This window comes from Carettochelys insculpta, chromosome 21 (genome assembly GCF_033958435.1).
Source record: "Carettochelys insculpta isolate YL-2023 chromosome 21, ASM3395843v1, whole genome shotgun sequence".
NCBI classification, from domain to species: domain Eukaryota; kingdom Metazoa; phylum Chordata; order Testudines; family Carettochelyidae; genus Carettochelys; species Carettochelys insculpta.
This window is the reverse complement of record NC_134157.1, coordinates 22,430,062-22,454,162: the sequence shown is the minus strand read 5'-3', so window position 1 is coordinate 22,454,162 and position 24,101 is coordinate 22,430,062. Positions and strand designations below refer to the sequence as shown.

Genomic DNA, 24,101 nt, shown 5'->3' with positions numbered 1-24,101 from the left:
GTAGTTTTGCAAATGCAATTATTTGCCAAGCATAATTTTATTAATTAATATGGCCAATAAATGTACAGGCAGTCTAGTCCCCTGCCATTTGTAGTTTTGAACTTGTCAACACTCCAGTTAGATTAGCTATGCTTCGTGTAATGGCTATGGGTTTTGTGTAATATATAGGTCAAGTGTGGAACAGTTAGATTTGGAAGTCTCTGAGTTATTTGATGAATAAGCAAGGTAGCAAATTAAGGGTCAGATATTCAGACGTGGGTTCCTGGAAGATAGTAGGCTCTGCACAAGGGTGGCCCATTTACATGGATCAGATAGCAAAATCTGGACAACATTTTATAAATAAACCCCTATATTATTGATACCAAAATATTACATTTCATGTATAAATATTTTTCAATGCTTGGGGCCCAGCCTGAACCTTTGGTTTCTCTGTAGGGCTAGGGCTATGCTGTAGCCCTAGCTCAAAATAAGTCATGCAATTTGTGTTGTTCTGAGGCATGTTACTACAAAGCTGGTACAGGCTACACTGAACCAGAGTTCAAAATAAGTGCTTATGTCAAATTTCCCTTGTAGGACAAAGGTTATTGGGAACAAAATACCCCGCTCAAAACAGCTCTGCTGTTTGGATTGTGGTGTTCGGCAGCAGGGTTTCAGTTTTGGGACACAAATATATCCCAAAATAGAAAGCATAGTGTAGCCTTAGCTTAGGTATCTTATTGAGATTACAGGGTTTAGAGATGAATGCTTAGCACTGAATTTTTCAACAAACCCTTCCGTAAAAGAAGATGTTAACAATTTCTACCAGTCCTATGCCAGGAAAGGAAATTACCTTTATGCTGTCTACCTGAATTCATCTTAGTTCATAATTTACCACATTTTTAATTAATCAGAAACCTCCAGAAGTGTTCAGTTAAAAGAAAAATTAAGCTTGAAACTCTAGTAAAGAATGGGATATGTTCAACTGAATTATGTAGGAGGAACATGTTCTTATGGGGGAAGTCAATGTGCTTTCTGCTTCATTGAATTGGTTATTAGATTGATGTGGCTTATTTGTTCAATGAGGGAATTGGTTTTAAAAATAAATGAAGCAAGAAACATCAATTCAGTTGGCAATGATAATTCATTATTATTGGTCACAAAAGTACTGCATTTGTAAATTGATCCGTTATTTATTAAGTTGGCTATGATTAGCCGTAGACCGTCTTGTTTCAGTTTGAAGCAAAAAGAAAAAATTTCTAGTTTTGAGATTCGAATATCAAGAAAAAGAAGACTGGCCATGAAATGGCATGTGGAAAAAATAAACTAGTAAGCGTTTGTGGTGGATTTCTTTGCCTATGATTTGCTGGAAATATTGCAACACATTTTTCTACTTTTGCCCATTTTAAGATAATGCTTCTGTTTAGTGACTGAGATTTTTACAAATTAAAGATTAAATAAAAGCTTTATGCAGGGCTGAAGCTCTGTTTGCTTTATTAAAGTACAATGTATAAAAAATAAGTCTGATAAAATCCATTCAAACAGCCTTTCATAGTAATAAATTGATGTAGTTTTTCATTACTGTTTCATATTAGACCAATAGGCTTTATTTATTTTTTATTTTTGGTGGACCGATTGATGTTTAGAAGCATTTTCTAATCCCGCACATCCCTGTTCCTAGGTAACAAGCAAAAGCTGTGCCAGCAGAAGCGGTCCTGCCAGGCCAAACCCATGTGGTTTGGTGTTATTCACTATGATCCATATGGTCAGGCTAGAGATTGTCCCTAGAGGGGTGTTAACACTCAACAATCCAACCTCCTCTTTCCCTTTAGAGGTTTGCTGGATGGCTCCTGCTGCTTACCCATGTGTGAATCTTGATTAATTTTTCATTTTTAATGAAGTTTGATCATGTTTATTATTTCACATGATTGACTGCCTGGTACTCCTTCCATGTAATTGATAAAACGAATATTTCTTCATCTGTCTTCTGTTTCTTCAAAGCAAAACTGTGAGATTATATGCTGTGGTTAATATTAGATTTATTGGTCCCATTAGATGTATAAATTATCTCTTTTTCTCTCCACAGGAAGTTCTACAGACTTTGACCAAGTTTTGTTTCCCCTTCTATGTGGACAGGTAGTGTTAGATTTTCAAACTTTACAAGAAAAATCTTGTCAATGAAACTGCTGCAGAAAATAAAAATCATACCATTCTTGATGTTTTGTCTGTTTGACTATGATTTAAAGCACTCGAGTGCAAATTATAGTTACAATATCTCTTTTTCCTGGGGATTTTATGGGCACTATCAAAAAAGTTTAAAAGCTAGAATTTTGCTTTGGCAGCAGTCAAAATGCATTTTATTCTATTTTTAAACATAATTTGGAAGCTAAAATTAAATGTTGCTTATTTAATATATACTAAGAATTGTTAATGCTAAGAATCTCTTAAGAATTTAGGGGAAGTTGACAGTTGTCTTGTGCGTATTTTACTTGTGACTTGTTTAGGTAAGGTAATTCAGGACTAGTTACTTGGTATGTAAATATTTTCTGTTGGAAATATTCAATTATTGTACTTTAAAAATAACATGCTAATTGCTTTTTTACTTTTTGAATATAGGATTATTTTAATCAGTTTCAGAGACTGTAAATATTCAGAGTCCGAAATGACACACAGTTGTTAAAGTTGCATGACAGCCTCAAAAGATCAGTTGACAGCATTAGTTTTACAACAAATAATATTCTGAACTTTTTGACAGTAAGCTTGACGTGATAAGGAACATATTTTGCCCATTTTAGTTGAATTGGCATGATATCTACAGTAGGAATGAGGTTTTTTCTGTATAAATTGTATTTATTTGCTATTTATATTTCCTTTGTTTTTTCCTCTGAACAATTGTCTTCCTGTAATTTTTATCCCACGGGCTAGCCTGAATACATATGAGAACTCATCTGCATCTTCCTTTTAAAAGGAAATTTAAAAACGTCGGTTGTTTTGGGATGGAGTAAATGCAGAACTTAGATAGTTTTATAACATCCTTAGAAAACCCAGTATTATCTGGAGAGTTGAAGTGGGTGAGATTTTGTCGGACCTATTTTAGTTGATGACGGGCAGAAACTTTTTAGTCCCACAAAGCTCTTTGAAAGATGTGGGAAGGTAATTCTGTGTGTAAAATTGTGTGCCTCAAAAGCTTGTCTCTCTCACCAACAGAAGTCAGTCCAATAAAACATATTTGATCTCCCCCTCCCACTTTGTCTTTCCAGTATCCTGGGACTGACATGACTGCAACAACACTGCATACACTTTTATTTAGACGTGTCCCAATTGCTAATTAGTTATTTAACCACACATGTGCATGCACAGACTTAGTGGGTGCAGAATCGTTTAGTCTCTAGGACTTTGTCTTGAATATGGGCTAGTTCAGTAGTGGCTAAAAGTTATTATCATTGGAAAGCTCTTCACTGGCCTTTGTGAAATTAGTTTATCTGAATCCAGTTCCTAGAGGACAGGTGTCCACATAATAAAACCACCACCACCACAGTTTGTCCTCCTTGTTAGTAATCTCAGCTGAATGGGCTATGTAGGCTGAGCTGTCCTTTCAACCCTAGAGGTGGTCTGTCCAGGTCAGGGTTGAGAAACATTGGTGAGGCACTGCTAGGGGGAAGCTTGTACTGCTGCTGCCTGTGCGGTACCTGACCTGGATAAATAGAAGATTCCAATCTCCTGGGCTGTCAAAATGAGTCTTTTCACCAACACTTAAACTTTTTTTCTTTTTTTTTAAACTTAAAGGACAATCTGTTAAACACCACAAACAATTCTGCTGTTTTACTGTTTTGACTCATCTTGTTTCCCTCTCTTTGTAAGTGTATCTTTATGTATTCTTGTTTTCCTGTATGGTTCATATTCATTGTAAATGTAGAAGGGCAGTTTTATTTTAAATAGAAGGACTTTTGCCTACTTACAATAGGCACATTTAAGCTTGGTATATTTGCATTTTAATTATAATTTTGACAGGAGCATATCAGTTTCTTTTTCAGAATTTGTTTTTGTCAATTTAATTCTTCAGTTTGGTAGAATTATAGATTTTAAGCATTTTATTTTATTTAAATTTTCACAATTTCCCAATTATGGATGCATCAGACAATAATTGGTTAATTACAGTAAATTTTGAGTTTCAAAGTTAAAGGAAGAAAATATCCTTTAACTCTAAAAAGTTCTCAAGCAGCAATTGTCATTGGTATGTATATGTTAAAATCAATGTTTACTGACATGTACTGATTAAAATCTCTTCCATCCAACCCTAGGCATATTTTCCCTAATTTTCTCTCTTTGCCAATTATGTAAAATTTTGGAAAATATGTTAACATTTATATATTTTGTGCAAATGGCAAGAATAAAACAAAGTGATTGGCTGCAATGTGATTCAGCTATTTTCTCAGTTTAGCTCCTCTTTGAATGTACTCATCTCGCTTAAGATTATAGGCGTAGGAGATCAGAAAGACTTTATTAAGTAAGCATCGATTCTCTGAGGTAGTGAAAATGTTCTGCAATATATTGCATATTTTGTCCAGGCACTTTGTTTCCATTACTCCATTCTGTATTTGGGAAAGTCCACATATTAAGGCTGTGACTAGCCATAGGTATAAATTTGAGTGTGTGTACTGCTACTTCTCTTCCCTTCTCCCATGTGGTATCTGCTTGTAGTGTTAATTTTAAGAATAGATCACATGTGGACTCTGCACCCTTAATCACCTTAGCAGTCAATTACAAACATGAGAGCACACATTAAATCAGAAGAACTCAAATATATTAAACATATGTTTGTAAGAAAAACAAAAAGATGCTATGGATTCAGAGTTGCAAGCTGCTTTCTTGGATTTTTGCCTACTATTGCATCTAGCATCAGGTAAACATGCAGTCCTCTGTGTCGACAGAAGTGTCTTCACTGCACTTCTGTCGACAGTACTTTGGAATGGATTATGATACCTCAAAATTTTGAAGGATAATACTTTCGAGACAAATGCAGAGTTTTGGTCGAGAATCGGTGGACAAAATGCTTTAAGTGTTAAGACGCTCCTTGAGTTATGTCGACAGAAGGCCCCTTAAGCTGACAGAACTCTAGTGTAGACCTAGCTGTAGTATTCTCTCCGAGAGGCTGTGGCTGTGTCTACACTACATGATAAAGTCAAATTTTTAAGGCAGTTATTTTGATTTTACAGCATCACTGTCTTCACTGTAAATACCATTAGTTGGATTTTAAGGAGCACTATTATCGATATCATAACGTTGTTGAAAGTGGGAGAGTGTGATGTCAGGTTCGAATTTATCGGATATTAAACTGATAAGGACAAATACTACACTTGATCTTAGAAGTTCAAATAAAGGCCAGTGTGGAAGTGCCATGTCTTTTGAATTGAATCCCTTAGCCTCCAGAGGCATCCTGCATGTATCCCACAATGCCCCACAGTCCTCCACTCTGGCTGCTTCCATGTCTGCTGCTCTCCAAGTATGCAGGAATTAGGTAACAGGACGCCCACGAATTTGAATTCGGCACCAGGAAGCCTGTGGCTTTGGGGCTGTGCTTGTATGAAAGGGTGAGAAACTTCATTCTTTCTGTGCCATCCATGCTGTGAGCACATCTACCCATTAAAAATAGCCCCAACACGGAGTTCATAGTTCTGTCTCTACCTCTGCAAGCTGAGCACTTGGGATTCCTTTTCCTTTGCTGGCACGCCCTGTCCTGCCGTACCATGTGGCAGCTAGGGTGTTGCGGGGGAGCTGGGTCATGCTTGTATGAGAGGCTGAGAAACTTCTTTTCTGTGGTTTACATTTGTGCAACCCTCCCCCGCCCCCCAGGCATCATGCAGTCGGGGTCTTTCCTGTGCTCAACCAGGTGGCATAGCTAGCCCCCAACCCAATACAAAGACATGCCTGCTGTTTAGTGCCGACCATGCTGCCAGGCAGCACCATGTCCTGACTTGCATGTGGTGAGGGCTCCAAGAGTGGGAAAAATTTTCAGAGGCTTGCTGCCACCCAGGGGAAGTCTCCCCAATGGCTAAAATTTTTGGGGACTTGCAGCTGCTGGGGTCCCCTCTCAACTGGCCCTTGAGCCACAGACACCACATGCCCCCCACCCAAAAATATTTTCGGGGGCTGTCTGCTGCAAGGAGGAAGTCCTCCCCAGAGCTACATTTTTGGGGTCTTGCAGCCGCCGGTGTTGGGGTGGGGAATTATTTCAACTGGCTCACGAGCCATGGACCCCACACTCAAAAAGAATCATGTCAAAAGGCCCTTCATTCTCTGATCCACACCCCCCCCCCCACCCCATGGGATGAGCGGGTCCATCACCCTAATGGTCAACCAGGGCTGGCCCCTGCCACCTGAGCACCACTGGTTTTTGAAATTTGATGAGCCCCATCTCCTGTGTTAGACAACTCTATGTAGTGTAGAGGGAAGCCAAAATCTTTTTCCTAACCTTTTTAGTCCTCTTTCTTCAAACTTTGGCCCCCTTAACACAGGGAAGCGTGAGTCTTGGGCCAGTTGAGAAGACACAGACACCTTGCTGCACTTTAAGCCCATTGCAGACACCTGCTCCTTTTTGTAAAATATTTGACATTTCCATTATAAAAGCGAGAGATTTCAGCCCCATCCCCTTTTGGACAACTGTAGTGTAGTGGCAAGCCCAAAACCTTTTTCCTAATCCTTTCTGTCCTCTTTCTTCAGGCTGTGGCCCCTTTAACACAGGGAAGAGCGGGTGGAGGGCCAGCTGAGAAGGCACAGACTGCTGTGTGATTCCAGAGTACAGAAGCTGTGTAATAGACAGGGAAGCCAAAAACCCTCACAAAATCTCCTTTTTCAAAATCTTTATTATCCTACTCTTTCTTCTATCTTTGCATTGTTCCTGTATTATTTTCAGGGATCATATGTAATCAAGGGAGAGGGGACAGTCGCTGGAGGGCTAGCTGAGAAGACTCAGACACCTTCTGCTTTTTGTAAAATCTTTGATAATTCATTTACAGCTACAATTATAAAAACAATTCAGTTATTGAAACAAGAGATTTCAGTTAATTTGGCAATCATTGATGCCCTACTTTTCCTTTCTTCCTACTGGAAGAAATGGTCATTTACTTTCCACAGGACAGTAACGAGGGCAGTGCAGTGTGGGAAGATGACGTCACATACCCACAACCACTTGCAATGCATTTTTTCCTCATGCCACACCAGCGAAAAATACCCAGAATGCTATGGTGGTGTGGGAACTGTGGGTTAGGTTCCCATGATGCACTGCTGCAGCAGTCAATGTTTGGCTATTGAGTGTGGCAGCCATAAGTCGACTTTATGGGGAGCCTGTGGGGAGGTGAGTGTGCTGAAATTCAAATTATAAAACCCAGAATTACAAAATGGATTTTAATAAATTCAAGTTTATCTTGTAGTATAGGTATAACCATCTGGAATTTTCAGGATGATAGGCTGAATCTTATACAATTTGTCTGTTTCCAACTTCTATAATGTCTTTTTAATATTCATTTCCATTACACCTTATCTGAAATAAAAGTAAAATTAGTGAACAACTGACCATATAACTGAGTTCTTAAATTATTGCTGTAATGCCTTCTTCCCCAATATTCTTAGTAATTTGTATTTTAGGATATCAAGTGTAGAAAATATTTCATCTAAAAGCAGTGTCCTCAATTCAGTGTTAGGGGGATTTTAACCTCCTCTATATGAATGAAGACATGCTTATTTGATCAGATTGTCAGTTATTAGTATCGCTCCTCAGGGTGATTTAGAAGCTTTGTGTTTGGTGCAATAAAAGTTATTCTTCTGAACAAAGCAATGAAGTAAAGCATTTAATGCTGCTTCAGTATAGGCTTTTTAAATAATGGCCAGTTGCTAGGCTTCTGTTTTTCTTAGTTGTAAGTATAGTATTAGATACTCTCTGTAAGGGCTGATTATTGCCGAGTATCTTCATCATGCATCTTGAGAGAGTGATGGACAAGATCAGGGAAGAGGTAGAAGGGATATTGGTGCATGGGATGAGAATTAACAACTCAAGGTTTGTGGAATGTACAGTTGTCATTGAGGAAGATAAAGAGAAGCTAGCGAGAATGGTGTAGGTGCTAAACGAGGAAGGGAAGCAGTGTGGACTTATCAATAAAAGAAAAATGAACATCAATAAAAACAAAACCAATGGTATTTGGACGTAAGAAAATAGGAAGGAAGATCAGCATAGCGGGATTGAACTAGAGAATATCAAGAACGTCACAAAACTGGGGAACATCATGACGTATGATCTAGACTGTAAGAAATAAATAGCAACTAGAATAGCGAAAGCAAGAGCAAGTTTGAAGGCAATGGATAAGATCTGGAAAAGCCAAGTGATTAGCTTAGGAATGAAGCTGAGTGTCTTGAAAATGTGTGTATTTAGCAGCACGTTGTATGGATGTGAGATGTGGGTGATAACAAAAGATTCAAAGAGAAGGTTATTGGTATTCGAGAGGAGTTGTTATAGGAAGATTCTGAGAATAGGATGAATGCAGAAGGTCACCAATGAGAAATTATGTAGGAAGATGTAGCTGAAAGAGAACCTGCTGCAGAATGTTATACAACAGAAGTTACAGCTATTTGGGCATATCCGCAGAATGAATGACAACCGAAAAGTCAAGACCCTGGTATTTGGCATAAGGGAGGGTTTGAATGGGAGAGGCAGACAGGCAGACAGAGAGGGTAGATGATATAGTAGATTGGTGTGGAGTCTACAGAAACTAACACACTACACACTGGACAGGAAAAGATGGAAGGAAATAGTGATGAAGGCATCAGACACCAATAAGCACTGAGCCCATGGTTGTTGATGGTGATGATGATGATGATAATGAGGTAAGGGCATATCCACACTGTGGTGACAGGGTGATCTACGGTACACAATTTCCATAAGAACCACCATACTGGGTCAAACCAAAGGTCTATCTATCTCAGTTATCCTGTCTTCTAGCAGTGGCCAGAGGTCCCAGAGAGAGTGCACAGAAAAGGCAATGAAGAAGTGATCCCTCTTCTGGCATCCATTTCCAGCCTCTGACAAACAGAGGCTACCCATCCTGGTTAATAGTCATTGATGGACCTAACCTCCATGAATTTAGCTAGTTTTTTTAAAAACCTGTTAAAGTCCTGGTCTTCACAGCATCCTCTGGCAAGGAGTTCCATGGGTCTACTGTGCGCTGCATGAAGAAGAACTTCCTTTTGTTATCTTTTAAACTGCTACCCATTAATTTCATTTGGTGATGCCTAGTTCTTACATTATGGGAACAAATAACTTTTCCTGATTCATTTTTTCCACATCCATCATGCTTTTATAAATCTCTATCATATCCCACGTCACTTTCCTCTTTTCTAAGCTGAAAAGCCAGTCTTTTTAATCTTTCGTCATATGGCACCCATTCCAAACCCTTAATCCTTTTTGTTACCATTTTCAAAAGGCAATGTGTCTTATTGGAGATGAGGCGACCACAGCCATATGCAGTATTCAAGATGTGGGTGTATCATGGATTTATACAGAGGCAATAAGATATTCTCAGTCTTATTCTCTTTCCCTTTTTTAATGGTAACCTAACATTGATTTTTTTGACTGGAGCTGGACATTTGAGTTATGTTAATAGCGTAACTCAAATTGGCATAACTTAGATCTACTGCCTGCGTGTCCACACTGGATTGACAGAAAAAATCTCTCCCATTGACTCTCCTTACACATCTCATTCTGATGGAGGACCGTACTCAACAGGGGAACAATTGGCAGTTGATTTGTCGTGTCTACAGTAGACACGATAAATCAGCCCCTGCTGGATCAATCACTACTTGATCAATCCAGACCATAATGAAGACATGCTCTAACAATGGAGGTGATTAGTGTCAGAAATTTCTAATAAATAGACAATTGAATTGTTCTGTATAGGTTATTAGTTATCCTGTTGGTCAAGACTATCACAGAGCACAAGCAAAACAGGTTGATTTTGTATGTGTGGGAACAGATGCTGATATATGATCTCGGAGATACGTAGGTTTACATGCTCCAATAACTTTCATTCACTTCCTAACAGGCCCAAAGTAACAGTACTACAATTTTCTAGTAAAATTCTTTCTACAGGAGACGACCACTGTATCTATGGGACTGTCATACCCATGAGTAAATCATTTAAATGCATAAATTAGAAGCCTTGTGAATTCTGGCTTGTGGAGTGTTGCATTAAAAATAAACTAGACACTTGCAAGTTTCAGCAAAATTTTCCTCAGGGTTTGTGCTACTGTACGTATAGTAGGTAAGGAATCTCAGCAGAAGGGACATTTATTGGCTGCACTTCTTCAATAAATAGTAGATTAAGGAATTGCTGATGTCAACATCTGCATCTCTTTACAGTCCTTGTGGTTCAGCTGTAGCAATTTTAGATAACTGGGTACCAAAAACTGAAGGAGTGTTCAAATTTCTTTCAAAGTGCATCTTCAGGATGCTGGCAAATAATTCTTCAAGACTTTCAAGTTAATCAGATGCCTTTGAAGTGTATATCATGGGCACCTAATTGTTAAACTCTCTTATTTTGTGTGGTGAATACCTTGAGACATATTAGAATACCTTCAATGCTAAAATTGCACACTTCATACTGGAGCATGCATTTTCTGCAGAGTAATTTGAAACATCTTCAAAACTTTGAAGTGCTTCTGGGAAGGAGGAAAATAGGGAAGTATAATTATGCTGCAAGCATGCATCTGTAAGATTATGAAGAATTCTGCAACCACCAAAATCAATGTTAATAGCCTTTTTTCCATGTTGAGTTGCACTGAATTTGGGATGTACAATCTAATGTGGCAATATGTGAATTACACTTATAGCATAGTAACATAGAGAAAGCTGTACTAGATTTAAATATTAGTCACACTGTAGCTGAGAACAAATCTGAAGGTAACGAGACATAATGACCCTAATGGACAAAAATCAGTAATGCTGTATCCTGCAGCAAGAAGGGATAGGAGCTGATTCAGTCTTGCCAAGTTAGGAAACTTTCAGTGCACAAAAGAATATTCTGGCAGTCAGGTAGAATAACTTGTCAAATAGACCTCAAAAGTGAGCATTAAAGCAACGTGACAGAGACAAGATACACTTCAAATGAGGGAGAAAGCATTAAAATGTGTTTTCCCTTAAGAGGTCAGAATGGTATTTTAAAAAGAAAATCTACCATATAAGAGAAATGGCCAAAAGACTCTATGCAGGTATTTGTCCATTGTATCTTAAAGTGTATCTACATTACTTGTCTGTAAATGTGTCTATGAAATATAAATGAGGAAAATGCAAAATGCTAATATGTCTTTTCTGTCCAAGTGGATGGCTCTTCTCCAACTGCTGGAGATGGTCTTACCCAGTTCAGTTAAATTTGCTCCCTGAAGTCAGTGATACACCTGTATGTGTTACTTTAAAAAAAACAAAACAAAAACTTTCTAGCAACCTAAGCTAGCAGAGGAGAGAGTTTGCGGTGCTTCTTCTTGGCAGCTATTTAAACAGACTATTTTCAATATAAAATCAGAGCTTTGAACCATTTTACTGATGGTTCATTATTGGGAGGGAATACTTTTAGACTAGGAACTTAATCATTATTTCCCGTCTTCTCACTTCTTTATAGCTGCTTACCCATTCTTCATCTGGGAGCCATTTCGGCATTCTAGAATCCAAGTAAACGAGATGTTCTGCTGCATATGTGTCATAGACTCTGTCAGGCTAACATGATAAAGAATATCAGGTGGGCCTGAGCACCTGTTTTCTCCCAGCTGCTTCTCTGATGCACAGATACTTTGTGAATCATTCAATAAGGAATAGGAGGAAGCAAATGCTCAAGCTTCTTGCTGTTAGTGACAGCATACTAGAATGGCTATTTCTTACACAAAACTGTTCTCACACTTTTTCTGTCATTTTTAATAGCCAGGTTGAGAGATCCAATGTGTTGGTGGTTTTCAGAATATCTAAGTGCTGGTGCTTATGCTCTTGGATACCTACAGAGACTTCCTTGTGTAAAATTTCTGTCCTTGGAGATAGTTTCTTTCAAGATTTACTGCCCCCCCAACACCCTCACACACAGCTTGTAATGGAACACCAGCAATGTGTTGATGTAAATAATGGGGAGGGCAAAATGATTCCCATATTTCCTCAAAACATTTCAACATTTTTATATTCCAGTGAATTGCTGCAGACTTGTGCTGTTCCAGACATTTCTTCCTAACTAGTAGGCAGCTCTTTAGCCATTTCATTTAAGGAACGCTGCACTGGGAACAGGCAAAGGAATATGATTTTAGACTAATGGTATTTATAAACCCCAAGAGTGCTGTTTTCTTGTATCATAAGTTTGTTTAAACATGTGCAAGACTCATCAGGCAAATATAAGTATTTCTGGAAGATGCTTGCATGTATCCACTGAATTGTAATTGACTTTGTTTCAGATGGGGTTTTCTCAAAGGTACAAAGAGAATAATAGGAGCTGGGCAGGCTGTCTGGTCCAGCTTGCTCTTGGAAAACAGTGACGAAATAGGTTCCAAGAGTTTCATGGGTTGTAAGGCCAAAAGAGATCATTACAATCATCTAATCTGACCTGGTGTATAACACAGGCCATAAAAACTTGCCCAAAATTATTCCTGGAACAGATTGTGTTGAAAAACATCTAATCTTGATTTAAAAATTGAGTGATGGAGATTCCACCACAACTTAGGGTAAATTGTTCCAATGATTAATTAGTCTCACTGTTAAAACTTTGGCCTTATCTCCAGTATGAACTTGTCTAGCTTCAACTTCCAGCCCTTCAGTTGTCATACCTTTCTGTTCTAGACTGAAGAGTCCATTATTAAATATTTGTTCCCTGTGAAGGTACTTATAGACTATAATCAAATCACTCCTTAGCCTTATTTTGTTACACTAAATACAGTAAACCCTTGATTTAATTTACTAATGAGGACAAGGGTGGGGTCTGTTAATGCTGAAAGTCCATTGTACCAAATGGTTATACTGTATGCTGACATGATGACCTTCCCAGCCCATCACTCACTCCTGTCCTCTGCCCCATTCTTACCCTCACACTTGCAACTCCCTTTCCCAATTGCCAGGAGAGGAGCTGAATGCCAGCCTGGCTCCTTCCACCTCCTACAGCTCTCAGCATAGTGGTTCCTTTAGCCCCGGTTCTGAGCCACCCACGCGACGGTAGAGTATGGCTGTCCCCAGCCTTCCAGCGGGCAGCTGCCTCCAACACCATAGCTGCTGCTGCTCAGAGCCTTAACAGAGAGTGGTGGCCCAGTGCCCACATGCACTACACATAAGGCTCTGGGAGGAGGAGAGCTCCTGTGGCCCACCACAACTACCCCCTCCCAGCTCCTGTGGCCCCAGCCACTGTGGTGGCTCTTCCAGCCCCAGCCGATCCAGCAGTTCCAGCAGCAGCTCTAGTGAGTCTCCATCACTTATTTGGGGTGGGGTGGGGAGGAGGCTGGTAGGCAGTGTCCCTTATTTCCAAAGTCCATTATTTCAGGGTCCGTTAAATCAAGGGTTTACTGTAGAAAGTGCTCTTTATGTCTATCACTATAAACTGGGGTGCGCAAACTTTTTATGTTGTGCTGCACTTTTCGTCCCTGCAGTTAGCAAGGCCCCTTCCCCCGCCCACCTGTCTTATGTAATCCAAATGGATGGAAATTTCTATTATGTTCGTATGGAAAAGAAAAAAAAACTTTCAGAATATGTAAGAAAATACATATATAGAATGTAAAAACTTTATTGATCAGTATATAAATGTGAATGCATAAAAATAGTAACATATTTCAACATTTTTGAAGAGATGAATGAGCCTGATACCCAGCAGCCAATCATGCTACACCCCCTTACAAAATCTCATGCCCCCCTGAGTTAGCCTGCCCCTCCACCTTTGTGCACCCCTGCTACCGCTATAAGTTATGATTTTTAATCCTTTAGTCATTCTCACAGCTCTTCTCTGAACTCACTGCAATTTATCACTAACCTTTTTGAATTTTGGCACCAGAATGGGACATAGTACTCTAGCAGCAGTCATGCCAGAGTCAAATACCAAAAGCAAAACAATATCTCTTCCTACTCAAAATTACCATTTATGCGTCCCAAGATTGCATTAGCTCTGCTAGGCACGGGGATGCCAGGAGAGCTCATGTTCAACCAGCAATCCATTACAATCCCCAAATCATTTTTTTTTTTTGAGTCCTTGCTTCCCAAAATAGAGTCCCCCATCCTGTAAATATGGCCTACATTCTTTCTTCCTTGAAGTGTACATTTAATTAAACCATATTGAGATGCAGCTTACCAGATTTTTGCAGTTTACCAGATCACTTTATCAGCTACTGCTTTATCTTGTCTGGGATCATTGTCAGGTTGATAGGTCTGGGTCATCTGATTTACAGTTTTTAAAAATTGGCACAAATGTAGCTTTCTTTCAGTTTTTGGAACTTTCCCAGGCTTCCAGACAAGAAAATCACCATTGAAGACTTCCAAGTAATTAGTGATTTAAAAAAAAAAGGGGGGGGGGCATCACTTCTTTTTGAAAGAGTGCCATGCCACACCCCACCCCTTTTGCCCACTTGTTACTTCCTGAATAGATTTGAAAAGTTCCAGTGTTGCATATCATCCCATCATGTTTCATTAGTTCCACCTAGACCAAATTTATTCTCACAAATGAGCAATTCTAGTTCCTTTCATTGGTGTAGAGGTAACTAAAGAATTCCTTATACATATATTTTTTAGTTTCTTGATTACTTTTGCTCTCAAAAGATGTACAGGCATTGCTCAGCTTCAGGTAAATTTCACATTGCAATGTCTTTAGAACTTGTGCTAAAGCCCCCCACGTATCTCTATTAGGATATGTACAAAGACTCTGTGTTAACTTATTATTAACAACTGCAAGCAAGATTTGTGGTTTCTGATTTATGTAAGCACTGTCGCAAGGCAGGTTTACACTAGACATTAAAGTCAATTGTAGATGCGCAAGTCTAGCTATGGCAATTGCGTAGCTAGAATAGACTTACCTGGCCATCCTCACAGAGGGAAGTCAACAGGAATGTTTCTCTTGTTAACTTCCTTTACTCCTCCTGATATGGGGAAGTACAGGGGTCAACTGTCGACTCCAGATAGTTTTGTTATTTTGTTATTTAGGGTTTTTGTGCATTCCTGTGAGGCGTGCAAAATGTAACCCTAGAATACCGACCATGACCATGTCGATCTTCTGCATAGCAAAGACACACTGTCAATCTCAGACATTCTGTGAAATGAAATTTTCTGCCGCTGTTGCTTGTTTCCCCCATGTTGAAGTTAGCACCTTTGTCCATTTAGGCATTCTCAGACCTATGACTTTACTGTGTGGAAGGTATCACAGCACCAGAACTGACGCTCCACTGTGTAGAAAGCATTACGTACAGCTAGCATCTCCCTGTTTCTCCTCTCCATTGTCTCTCATTCATATATGTTTGTGTTTTTCCTCAGTGTCCTCACTGTGCTGAAAGCTGCTTAGACACCGCACACACCACAGCACTATGTGTAAGGCACTCGTAATACTTACCATAGCAGTTAGAAGCTACACGGGTTCCATGTTAGCATTGCAATGGTGTCTGTCGGATAGGAAAAAAGGGTACAAAAACAGTTTTTGTCATTTCGTTCCAAGGGGAGTATGATGATAGAGAGGCTGATGAGACACAATCAGAACCATGCATGGCACTCTTTTCTCCTGTCAGATACTGGAACAGAAACCCACAATGCAATGGGGCAGCAGGATCTGTGGGTAGGTACCCACAGTGCATTGTTGACAAAGTCGAAGCTGCCCACTCTAATTGGGATGCATTCCATCAACTTCGTGTACCATTGTGGACATGCACCCTCAACTTTACACAGTCGGGTGACAACAAATTGACCTTAATAAATTCAACTTAATTTCCTAGTGTAGACATACTCTTGATGCTTCATTTTATCACCCCTTCAGCATTTTTTCTTCCTTTTTTTGAATTCATGGAGAGGTTTTTCCCTTTAAAATTGCATAGTAAAATTTATTGTCCGATATCTTACACCTCTTTCTTTCTTGAAAGTCCACATAATTTTCATTGGGCACTGTATGATTGCACAAGATCAGATACGTGCTCATTGATGGCATTTTAGATAGCTCTGTAGATTTCAGAACTTACTGTTCGTTTAAGGTAGCAGAGAGGGAGCCAAGCTAGTCTATATACTTTCAAAACAAAAAAGCAGTAAAGTAGCACTTTAAAGACTAACAAAATAATTTATTAAGTGAGCCTTTGTGGGACAGACCCACTTCTTCAGACCATAGCCATACCAGAACAGGCTCAATATTTCAGGCACAGAGAACCAAAACGAGCCCCTATAATGACCCAGAAAATTCCCATCCCGGTTCAAACCACATGTCAATGTGTTGAATTTGAATATAAAAGAGAGTTCAGCAGCCTCTTTCCAAACTGTTGTGAAAATTCCTCTTCAGTAACATGCAAATTCTTAAGTCATTAACAGAATGGCCCACTCTATTAAAATGTCGGCTGACTGGTTGTGGATCAGTAGTGTTTTTATGTCTGTTTTGTGCCCATTAACTCTTTGTCTAAGAGAGTTCGAAGTCTGTCCAATATACAAAGCATCTGGGCATTATAGGCACATGATGGCGTATATGATGTTAGTTATGGAACATGAGAATGTGCCTGTGATTCTGTGACGAACCTGGTTAGGTCCAGTGAGGGTATCACCAGAATAGATACGTGGAGAGAGCTGGCAGCGGACTTTGTTGCAAGGAAAAGTCCCAGGACTGGTGTTCCTGTGGTATAGACTGTGGCTGTTTGGTGAGAATCCTCATAAGGTTGGGAGGTTGTCTGTAGAAGAGAACAGGCCTGTCACCTACGGCCTTCTGGAGTGTGGCATCCCGATTAAGGGTAGGTTGTAGGTCTTTAATAATGCGTTGCAGTGTTTTGAGTTGGGGGCTGTAGGTAATGACCAGTGGTGTTCTGTTCTTGGCTTTTTTGGGCCGATCTTGGAGTAGCTGGTCTCTGGGTATTCATCTGGCCCTGTCGATTTTGCTGTTTTATTTCTCCTTGTGGGTAATTCATGTTTATGAATATTTGGTAAAGATCTTGTAGTTTTTGGTCTCTGTCAGTAGGATCAGAGCAAATGCGATTGTACCTAAGGGCTTGACTGTAAACAATGGATCTAGTTGTGTGTGCAGGATGGAAGCTAGAAGTGTGTAGGTAAGTATAGCGATCAGTGAGTTTCCAGTAGAGTGTCGTACCAATCAGGCCGTCTTTGATTAGTACTGTAGTGTCCAGGAAATGTATCTCTTGCATGGAGTAATCGAGGCATAAGTTGATGGTGGGGTGTAGATTGTTAAAGTCTCTGTGGAATTCTTCTAGTCTCTATACCATGGGTCCAAATCATAAAGATGTCATCAGTGTATCTTAAGTAGAAGAGGGGTGATAGGGGACGAGAGCTGAGGAATCGTTGTTCCAGGTCAGCCATAAATATATTGGCATATTGTGGGGCCATGCGGGTGCCCATAGCAGTTCCACTAATCTGGAGGTATAAATTGTCCCCATATTGGAAATAACTGTGGGTGAGAACAAAGTTGCAGAGGTCAGACACCAGATTGGCTGTGGTGACATCAGGGATGGTATTGCTGATCGCTTGTAATCCGTCTTCGTGTGGAATATTAGTGTACAGAGCCTCTACATCCATGGTGGCAAAGATGATGTTGTCAGGAACTTTTCCAAAGTTTTGTGATTTCCTCAGGAAGTCAGTGGTATCTCATAGATTGCTGGGAGTGCTTGTGGCATAGGGTTTGAGGAGAGAGTCCACATAACTGGATAGTCCGGTGGTAAGGGTGCCAATACCCAAAATGATAGGTCATCCAGGGTTCCCAGGTTTGTGGATTTTGGGAAGTAAATAGAATAATCCAGAGTGGGGCTCAGATAGTGTGTCTGAGTGAATAAAGTCCTGAGTAGCAGCAGGGAGTTCCTTTAGTAGTAGTTGTAATTTCCTTTGGAATTCCAAAGTGCTCACCTTGACGATTTTTTTTTTTTCTGATTTGTCAACCTTGATTACTATTTTTGATTCTCTATGCCTTAAATATTGAGTCTGTTCTGGTATGGCTATGGTCTGAAGATGTGGGTCTGTCCCACGAAAGCTCATCTCATAAATTATTTTGTTAGTCTTTAAAGTGTGCTACTTCACTGCTATTTTGTTTTGTTAGTTTAAGGTGTGTAACTATATTTGTTGAGTGAACCTGAAGTTAATAGTAATTTGCATTTTACTCTCCTTTGGTCATTAAGATAGTTAATATACTTCACGGCTTCCTATGCAAATGTTGTTTGTCAGTGTTTATAGTATACCTTAAACTGTAGTATCAGAGCGGTAGCTGTGTTAGTCTGTAGCTTTGAGAACAACAAGAAGTCTTGTGGCATCTTATAAACTAAAATATATTTTGGAGCATAAGCTTTTGTGGGCAAAGACCCGCTTCATCAGATGCATGAGTGGGGAGGGGGTGGTTTCAGAGGGGTATTTAAAGAGTGGGGTCCCAGTAAGAGGGCGGACCTTTGTTTCTCTGCTCTGGGTGCTAATAGCTCCCCATTAGACTCTGACAAAGGCTCACATCCCCCTGTCCGATCTGACTTGTTTTTAACTCTTTTGATAAGTACTGTTGATACTGGGCCATTTCCACCTTGCTGAATAGGCCTTGTCAGCTCTGGCCTTCCCTCTTACTGGGACCCCACTCTTTAAATACCCCTCTGAAACCACCCTCCCACTCATGCATCTGATGAAGCGGGTCTTTGCCCATGAAAGCTTATGCTACAAAATATCTGTTAGTCTATAAGGTGCCACACGACTTCTTGTTGTTGTTCTTAAACTGTAGTGTAGATTGAACAGTACATATTTTATAGTAATTTTAGGTGTGTTAAAATCTAATTCATACCAATACAAATTCTCAAGTTAATCACTAATTTGAATTAAATAAAGCCTCCAATGAACAGTTGGTCTTGTATTTTAAGAATGGTGTTAAGCCTATGTAAATCTGGGGTGACATAATAGTAAATCAGTCCTTTTATCTGTTAATTTCATGGATTTTAAAATCCCAGCCTGTTATATAGGTGTACTTTGTTAGGTGAGATTTAGACAGAAATGTGATAATGTTTAAAGAAATCAAGTATCTTCTTAAATGAAATGTTTCATACATTTCACTTTGGAAATGTGCCTTTTTTAAATAAAAGGATCTGTGTTATTTACAATATTCAGAGAGGTTTTATTTTTTAGAAATGTGTAGTAGACCTCAAACTGACAGCAGTGATATCCTTCATGATTTATAGTGTTGAAAATAATATTTCTGCATCCTACTTCTATCTGTTTAGTGCATTGCTTTTTTTCCTGTGTTCTAATGCAATGAAAAGCTATGTTTTGCGAGTATAAGTGGATATTCCTATAGTGATGCTTTCCACTCTAGCATAGCAGGGAGCTGTTGTATTGTTTGCACTTTTTTAGAAGAGGCAAATAAGCACCTTACAGGAGAGTGGAATTAGATTATAATCTTGAAAATCAGATACAAACTATATTATAATTACTGTAAAGAGTTTTAAAGTCATTGTGGTGCCCAAGCAGTAGTACAGGGTGCGCTTAGACAGAGTACCAGCTGTGGAAGTATATTTAAAGATTTTTATGTTTTGTAGCAGATAATCAAGAAATGAGGCTGACATTGTTACAGAAGTTTTATTTACCTTTATCTTACTGTGCCGCTGTTAGTTTCCTACTTTAACCAATGCTGACTTGTAGCAGAAAATGCACAGCTGCATAATTAAATGGAGAAAATAATATTTGAGGCCTTCGTAAGTCATACGCTTTAGAGGGATAGTGCTGTGCTCATTCCTAGCCTATTTGGATAACAGAGAAACACGTAATTAATCAATATACTATACAAAGGCATAAAGTCTCCAAATACTGTCTGCATTTGAAGTAAAATTAACCCTTCAATGAAGAATGACAGAAATATTTTGCATTGTGAATGGGCATTGATTTAGTTTAGTTGGTGCTGTGTAATTATATGGAATCTAATCAGTGGCCATGTCGGTCTTTGTTTTAAAGACATAGGAAATTCTTCCACAGCTATTCCACATCTCCAAAAAATACAAGATACGGAGTCAAACTTGCATTTGGAAAGAGTGTAAAATGGTCAAAGTTAATTTCCAAGGAAGCTCTGCAGAGAGAGGAAATAAGGTTCAATGACTTAGTCTGATTACATACTTGTAACATTGAATAAGCTGAAATTAAGTTTTCCTTTTGTTCTCTTTATTTCTAGCATTACAGTTAGCCAAGTTGGCCAGAACTTTACGTTTGTACTCACAGACATTGACAGTAAACAGAGATTTGGATTCTGTCGCTTATCTTCTGGGGCCAAAAGTTGCTTCTGTATCTTAAGGTAAGTTTGGCTGTGGTTTGGCTATTGGCTAGCTCTGAGAAACTATGTTGGCTTTTGCAGTTATATTTTCCAGCTGTTCAGAATTATTTTCCTATCTGGACTTTAGAAAGTCACTGCACTTCAGGAGAAATGGTGCAAAATATTTTTGCACTTTGGGTTCCTGTGTTGATAATTATATTTATTTGTAGTCAGTATATTTAAGTTAACAATGTGGAAAGACAAATTAACAGCTCTATGCAGTCATTTGACGAAGCATAACATGATGGCAACCGTTATCTGTAGCTGTCACAGTTGATCCTGTTAAGACATCGCATGGACATTTGTATATGCAAGTTTTATTAATAAGAATCTGTTGGCAACTGAGAATGTCTTTCTGATGCTGTACTGCTCTGTAGTTATGAACCTCTCTCCCTTCTGTCGATAGACGTGTGAATACAATCTAACCTGGTTATAAATACTGCTTTTGGGAGACAGAAACACTGTGCTTCACATAGAGAGGAGAGGCAATGAATGAGAGGACTGGAACTGTATCAAAATAGTTTCTCATGACTTCAGGCCAATGTGCTCCAGGGTAACCTTTGCTGAGTTTTCTATTTCTTTTTGCCACAAAAGAAAAGTGACAAAAAACAGATTTCAGATCTACGATTAGCCAGGCTCCTGCTGGGGAAATAAAGCCATGCACACTGCTCCCTGTCAGCCTCTGTTAGCTAGGTGTAGCCGTGGTCTGCCTACTGTCTTTTTCTGGTAGGAGAGAGGTGCTCATGGAGAAGGAAAGCAAGCCGGGAAAGTGCTTCCTGGTAAAGTACAGGTAAAGACTGTACTGATCTAACTCTAAGAAATTAAAAGCCAGATGGTCCAGACAGGAGCAAAGGCAGTTCACCACCGACTCCATTCCACCTTATTTCAGAGTGACTCTTTGCGGTGGCATGTTGCTAAAAGAACCCATTGCAAGAACAGAAACTATTATCACTGCCCCGAGTTCCCAAGCCCTGCATGCTGTCAATAGTACAGTGGTCCAAATGCATATTCATTGCGTAAAATAGAAAGAGCAAACGTTGCTAACAATGAGACTTTTGTGGAGAACTGTATGAAGAGGGTTAAAGCAGCAGATACAGGGATAAATTCAGCTATTGGTTACATGCAATCCTGTTGTAATATAAGTGGTTGTGTGAGTGTGCCTGGGAGAGAATTTGGGCACACTGTATATAGCAGACGTGAGCAAGATACAGCCAGCGGGCCAGTTCTGGCTCTCCAAGCCTTTTAATCTGGCTCTCAACTGGTCCTACAGCGGCTGCCACTGGCCCCCAGCAAAATCTCTTCATTTCCATTGGCCAGTTTCATGCACTGCCCCCACCACGAGCAAAATCTTTCAGCTCCTATTGGCCAGAAACTGGCAAATGGGATCCTAGAGATTTTTCTGGGGGGCAGCAGCAGTGCATGAAAATGGCCAATGGGAGCTGAGAATTTTGCTAAGGGTGGGTGGGGGTAGCAGTGCAGCTCAACTTCTCAGATCCCATTGGTCAGCTTCTGGCCAATAGGAGCTGAGAGTTTTTCCTGGGACCAGGGGCATTGGCTCAAAACCAACCAGTTTCAGATTTTGCAGTGGGCAGAGGCAGTACAGCATAATTTCTCAGCTCCTCCTGGCCAGTTTGTCTGCCCCAAAGTCCCTCCCACCTCCTCCCAGTGCAGAGAGCCACGTGGGCCAGCCAATGAGCTGGGGCTTCTGGCAGGTTGTGAAGCCTACCTGAGTGTGCTGGTGGCCAGAAGCTGCTTAGTTAAGCACCTCCCAGCCACAGTCTGCTTCTGGACCTGCATCCCAACGCTTTCCCAGACCCTAAAAAGGCTCCTACAACCCTCCCCCAGGCCAGAATCATCTCTGGCTCCCATACCCATCCCAGACCCTGCACCCTAATCCTCTGCCCCAGGTCACAACCCCCTGCTTCACCTGGTCTCCCTTTCCAACCCCCACTCTCCCCTCCATCCCAGTCTCCTACCCCAAGAGCCCTTCTGCACCCAACGTCCGCCCCAAGCCCTGCACTCTCTCCATAGTAAAGTGTGGCCCTTGACCGCTCCCCCCACCACCCTGCATCGAAAATTATTGCCCACTCCTGATATATAGCTACATAAGAACATAAGAACATAAGAATGGCCATACTGGGTCAGACCAAAGGTCCATCCAGCCCAGCATCCCATCTGCCGACGGTGGCCAATGCCAAGTGCCCCAGAGAAGGAGAACAGAAGACAATGATCAAGTGATTTATCTCCTGCCATCCATTTCCTGCCCTTGTTCTGAAGGCTAGGGCACCATACTTTATCCCTGGCTAATAGCCATTTATGGACCTAACCTGCAAAAATTTATCAAGCTCTTTTTTAAACCCTAATAGAGTCCTGGCCTTCACAGCCTCCTCGGGCTTATGTTTGGTGCAGAAGGGACTTGAATGGTCAAAAGACAGCAAAAGACTACATAATGTGTTTTCTTACCTCTTGTGGTGAAGTCTCTTCACTCTCTCCTAGACAAAGGGGTTTTTGTTGTCTCCACTATATGAGAATGCATAGAGAAGAGGCAGAGCGGAAAGGAGAGGTAATACCTTCCACTACAGAAAAAGATCTGCAGAGTTAGATCATGGGTGAATTGGCCCAATGGATCTCATTTCTGTTGTTCCATCGTGAGGGTTTTAAACATATTTAGTAGAAACGGTAAGAAAAGTTTGATTAAAGGGATTAAGTAAAACAATTGCAGTCTACTGTCATGTTCAGAAAATACTGAAAATTGTATAAAATAGTTCTTCCCTAGTTTAGTGTGTGTCTTTTTTCCTGGGACATGAAACATATTGCTAAAACCTTCCATTGTCCTTTAGAGATTACACCTGGCTGCTAGCTAGTCTGTACCTTGTTTTTTGTGCTACAAATCCCAACAGTTAAGGTATTGGAAACCTGCAGCTCCAGAACCACATGCGGCTCTTTCAGGAGACACTTGTGGCTTTGGGCACTGCTGCTGCTGACTCCTCTTGCTGCTCCCTGCCCTGCCCTGCTGAAATAATGAAACTAAATTTAATTGGTTTAGTGGCAGGCAGTGTGGGGACGTGAGTGGGAGAGCTGGGGCGAGGGGCATCAGATTCTGTCATTGCTGGAGCCGTGCAGATCTGCTGAGAAGGAGGTGAGTGAGGAGGAGGAGCAGTAGCAGTGTATGCATGCACACAGCTGGAGGAACTCACTGGCTGAGGCAGATTAAACCCGAGTTTGGGGCTGATAGGGGTTAATCTTGGAGACAGGGGGGCAGATTTGGGGTTGAGTGGGGTTAATCCTGGGGATGAAGGGGGGCAGGTTTGGGGCTGAGAGGGGTTAAGTCTGGGAATGTGGGTGTAAAAGTAACTTAAACTTTCTAACTGGTGCAAATCATTGTGTGTGCACTGTTCTTAAAATAGGGGTTACACAAAGTATGGCTTGACATTATTTTTTAAGAACTGTCTCATATTTGCATGCATTGCAGCTCTTCGAGAATTGATTTTGTAAATCAATTTGAAAAAATGGCTCTTCTTGCTATTTTGGTTGCAGACCACTGCCATAAGCCCTGTATCATGTTTTGCCCCAACACTTCTGGAATAACTGTGTAGCAGCTTCATTTCCCCAGAGTGATTCTGT

General features: G+C 40.3%; 1 protein-coding gene across 10 annotated transcripts in view; it reads left to right on the top strand.

The window, feature by feature from the left end:
• DENND1A (DENN domain containing 1A) overlaps positions 1–24,101 on the top strand; it is a 406,341-nt gene that overhangs the window by 124,404 nt on the left and 257,836 nt on the right. For all 10 annotated transcript variants that reach the window (XM_075015674.1, XM_075015669.1, XM_075015672.1 and 7 more), the window contains exons 4-5: positions 2,063–2,112; positions 20,340–20,459. In XM_075015674.1, the coding sequence (XP_074871775.1) occupies positions 2,063–2,112; positions 20,340–20,459 (170 nt within the window). The remainder of the gene's footprint in view (positions 1–2,062; positions 2,113–20,339; positions 20,460–24,101) is intronic.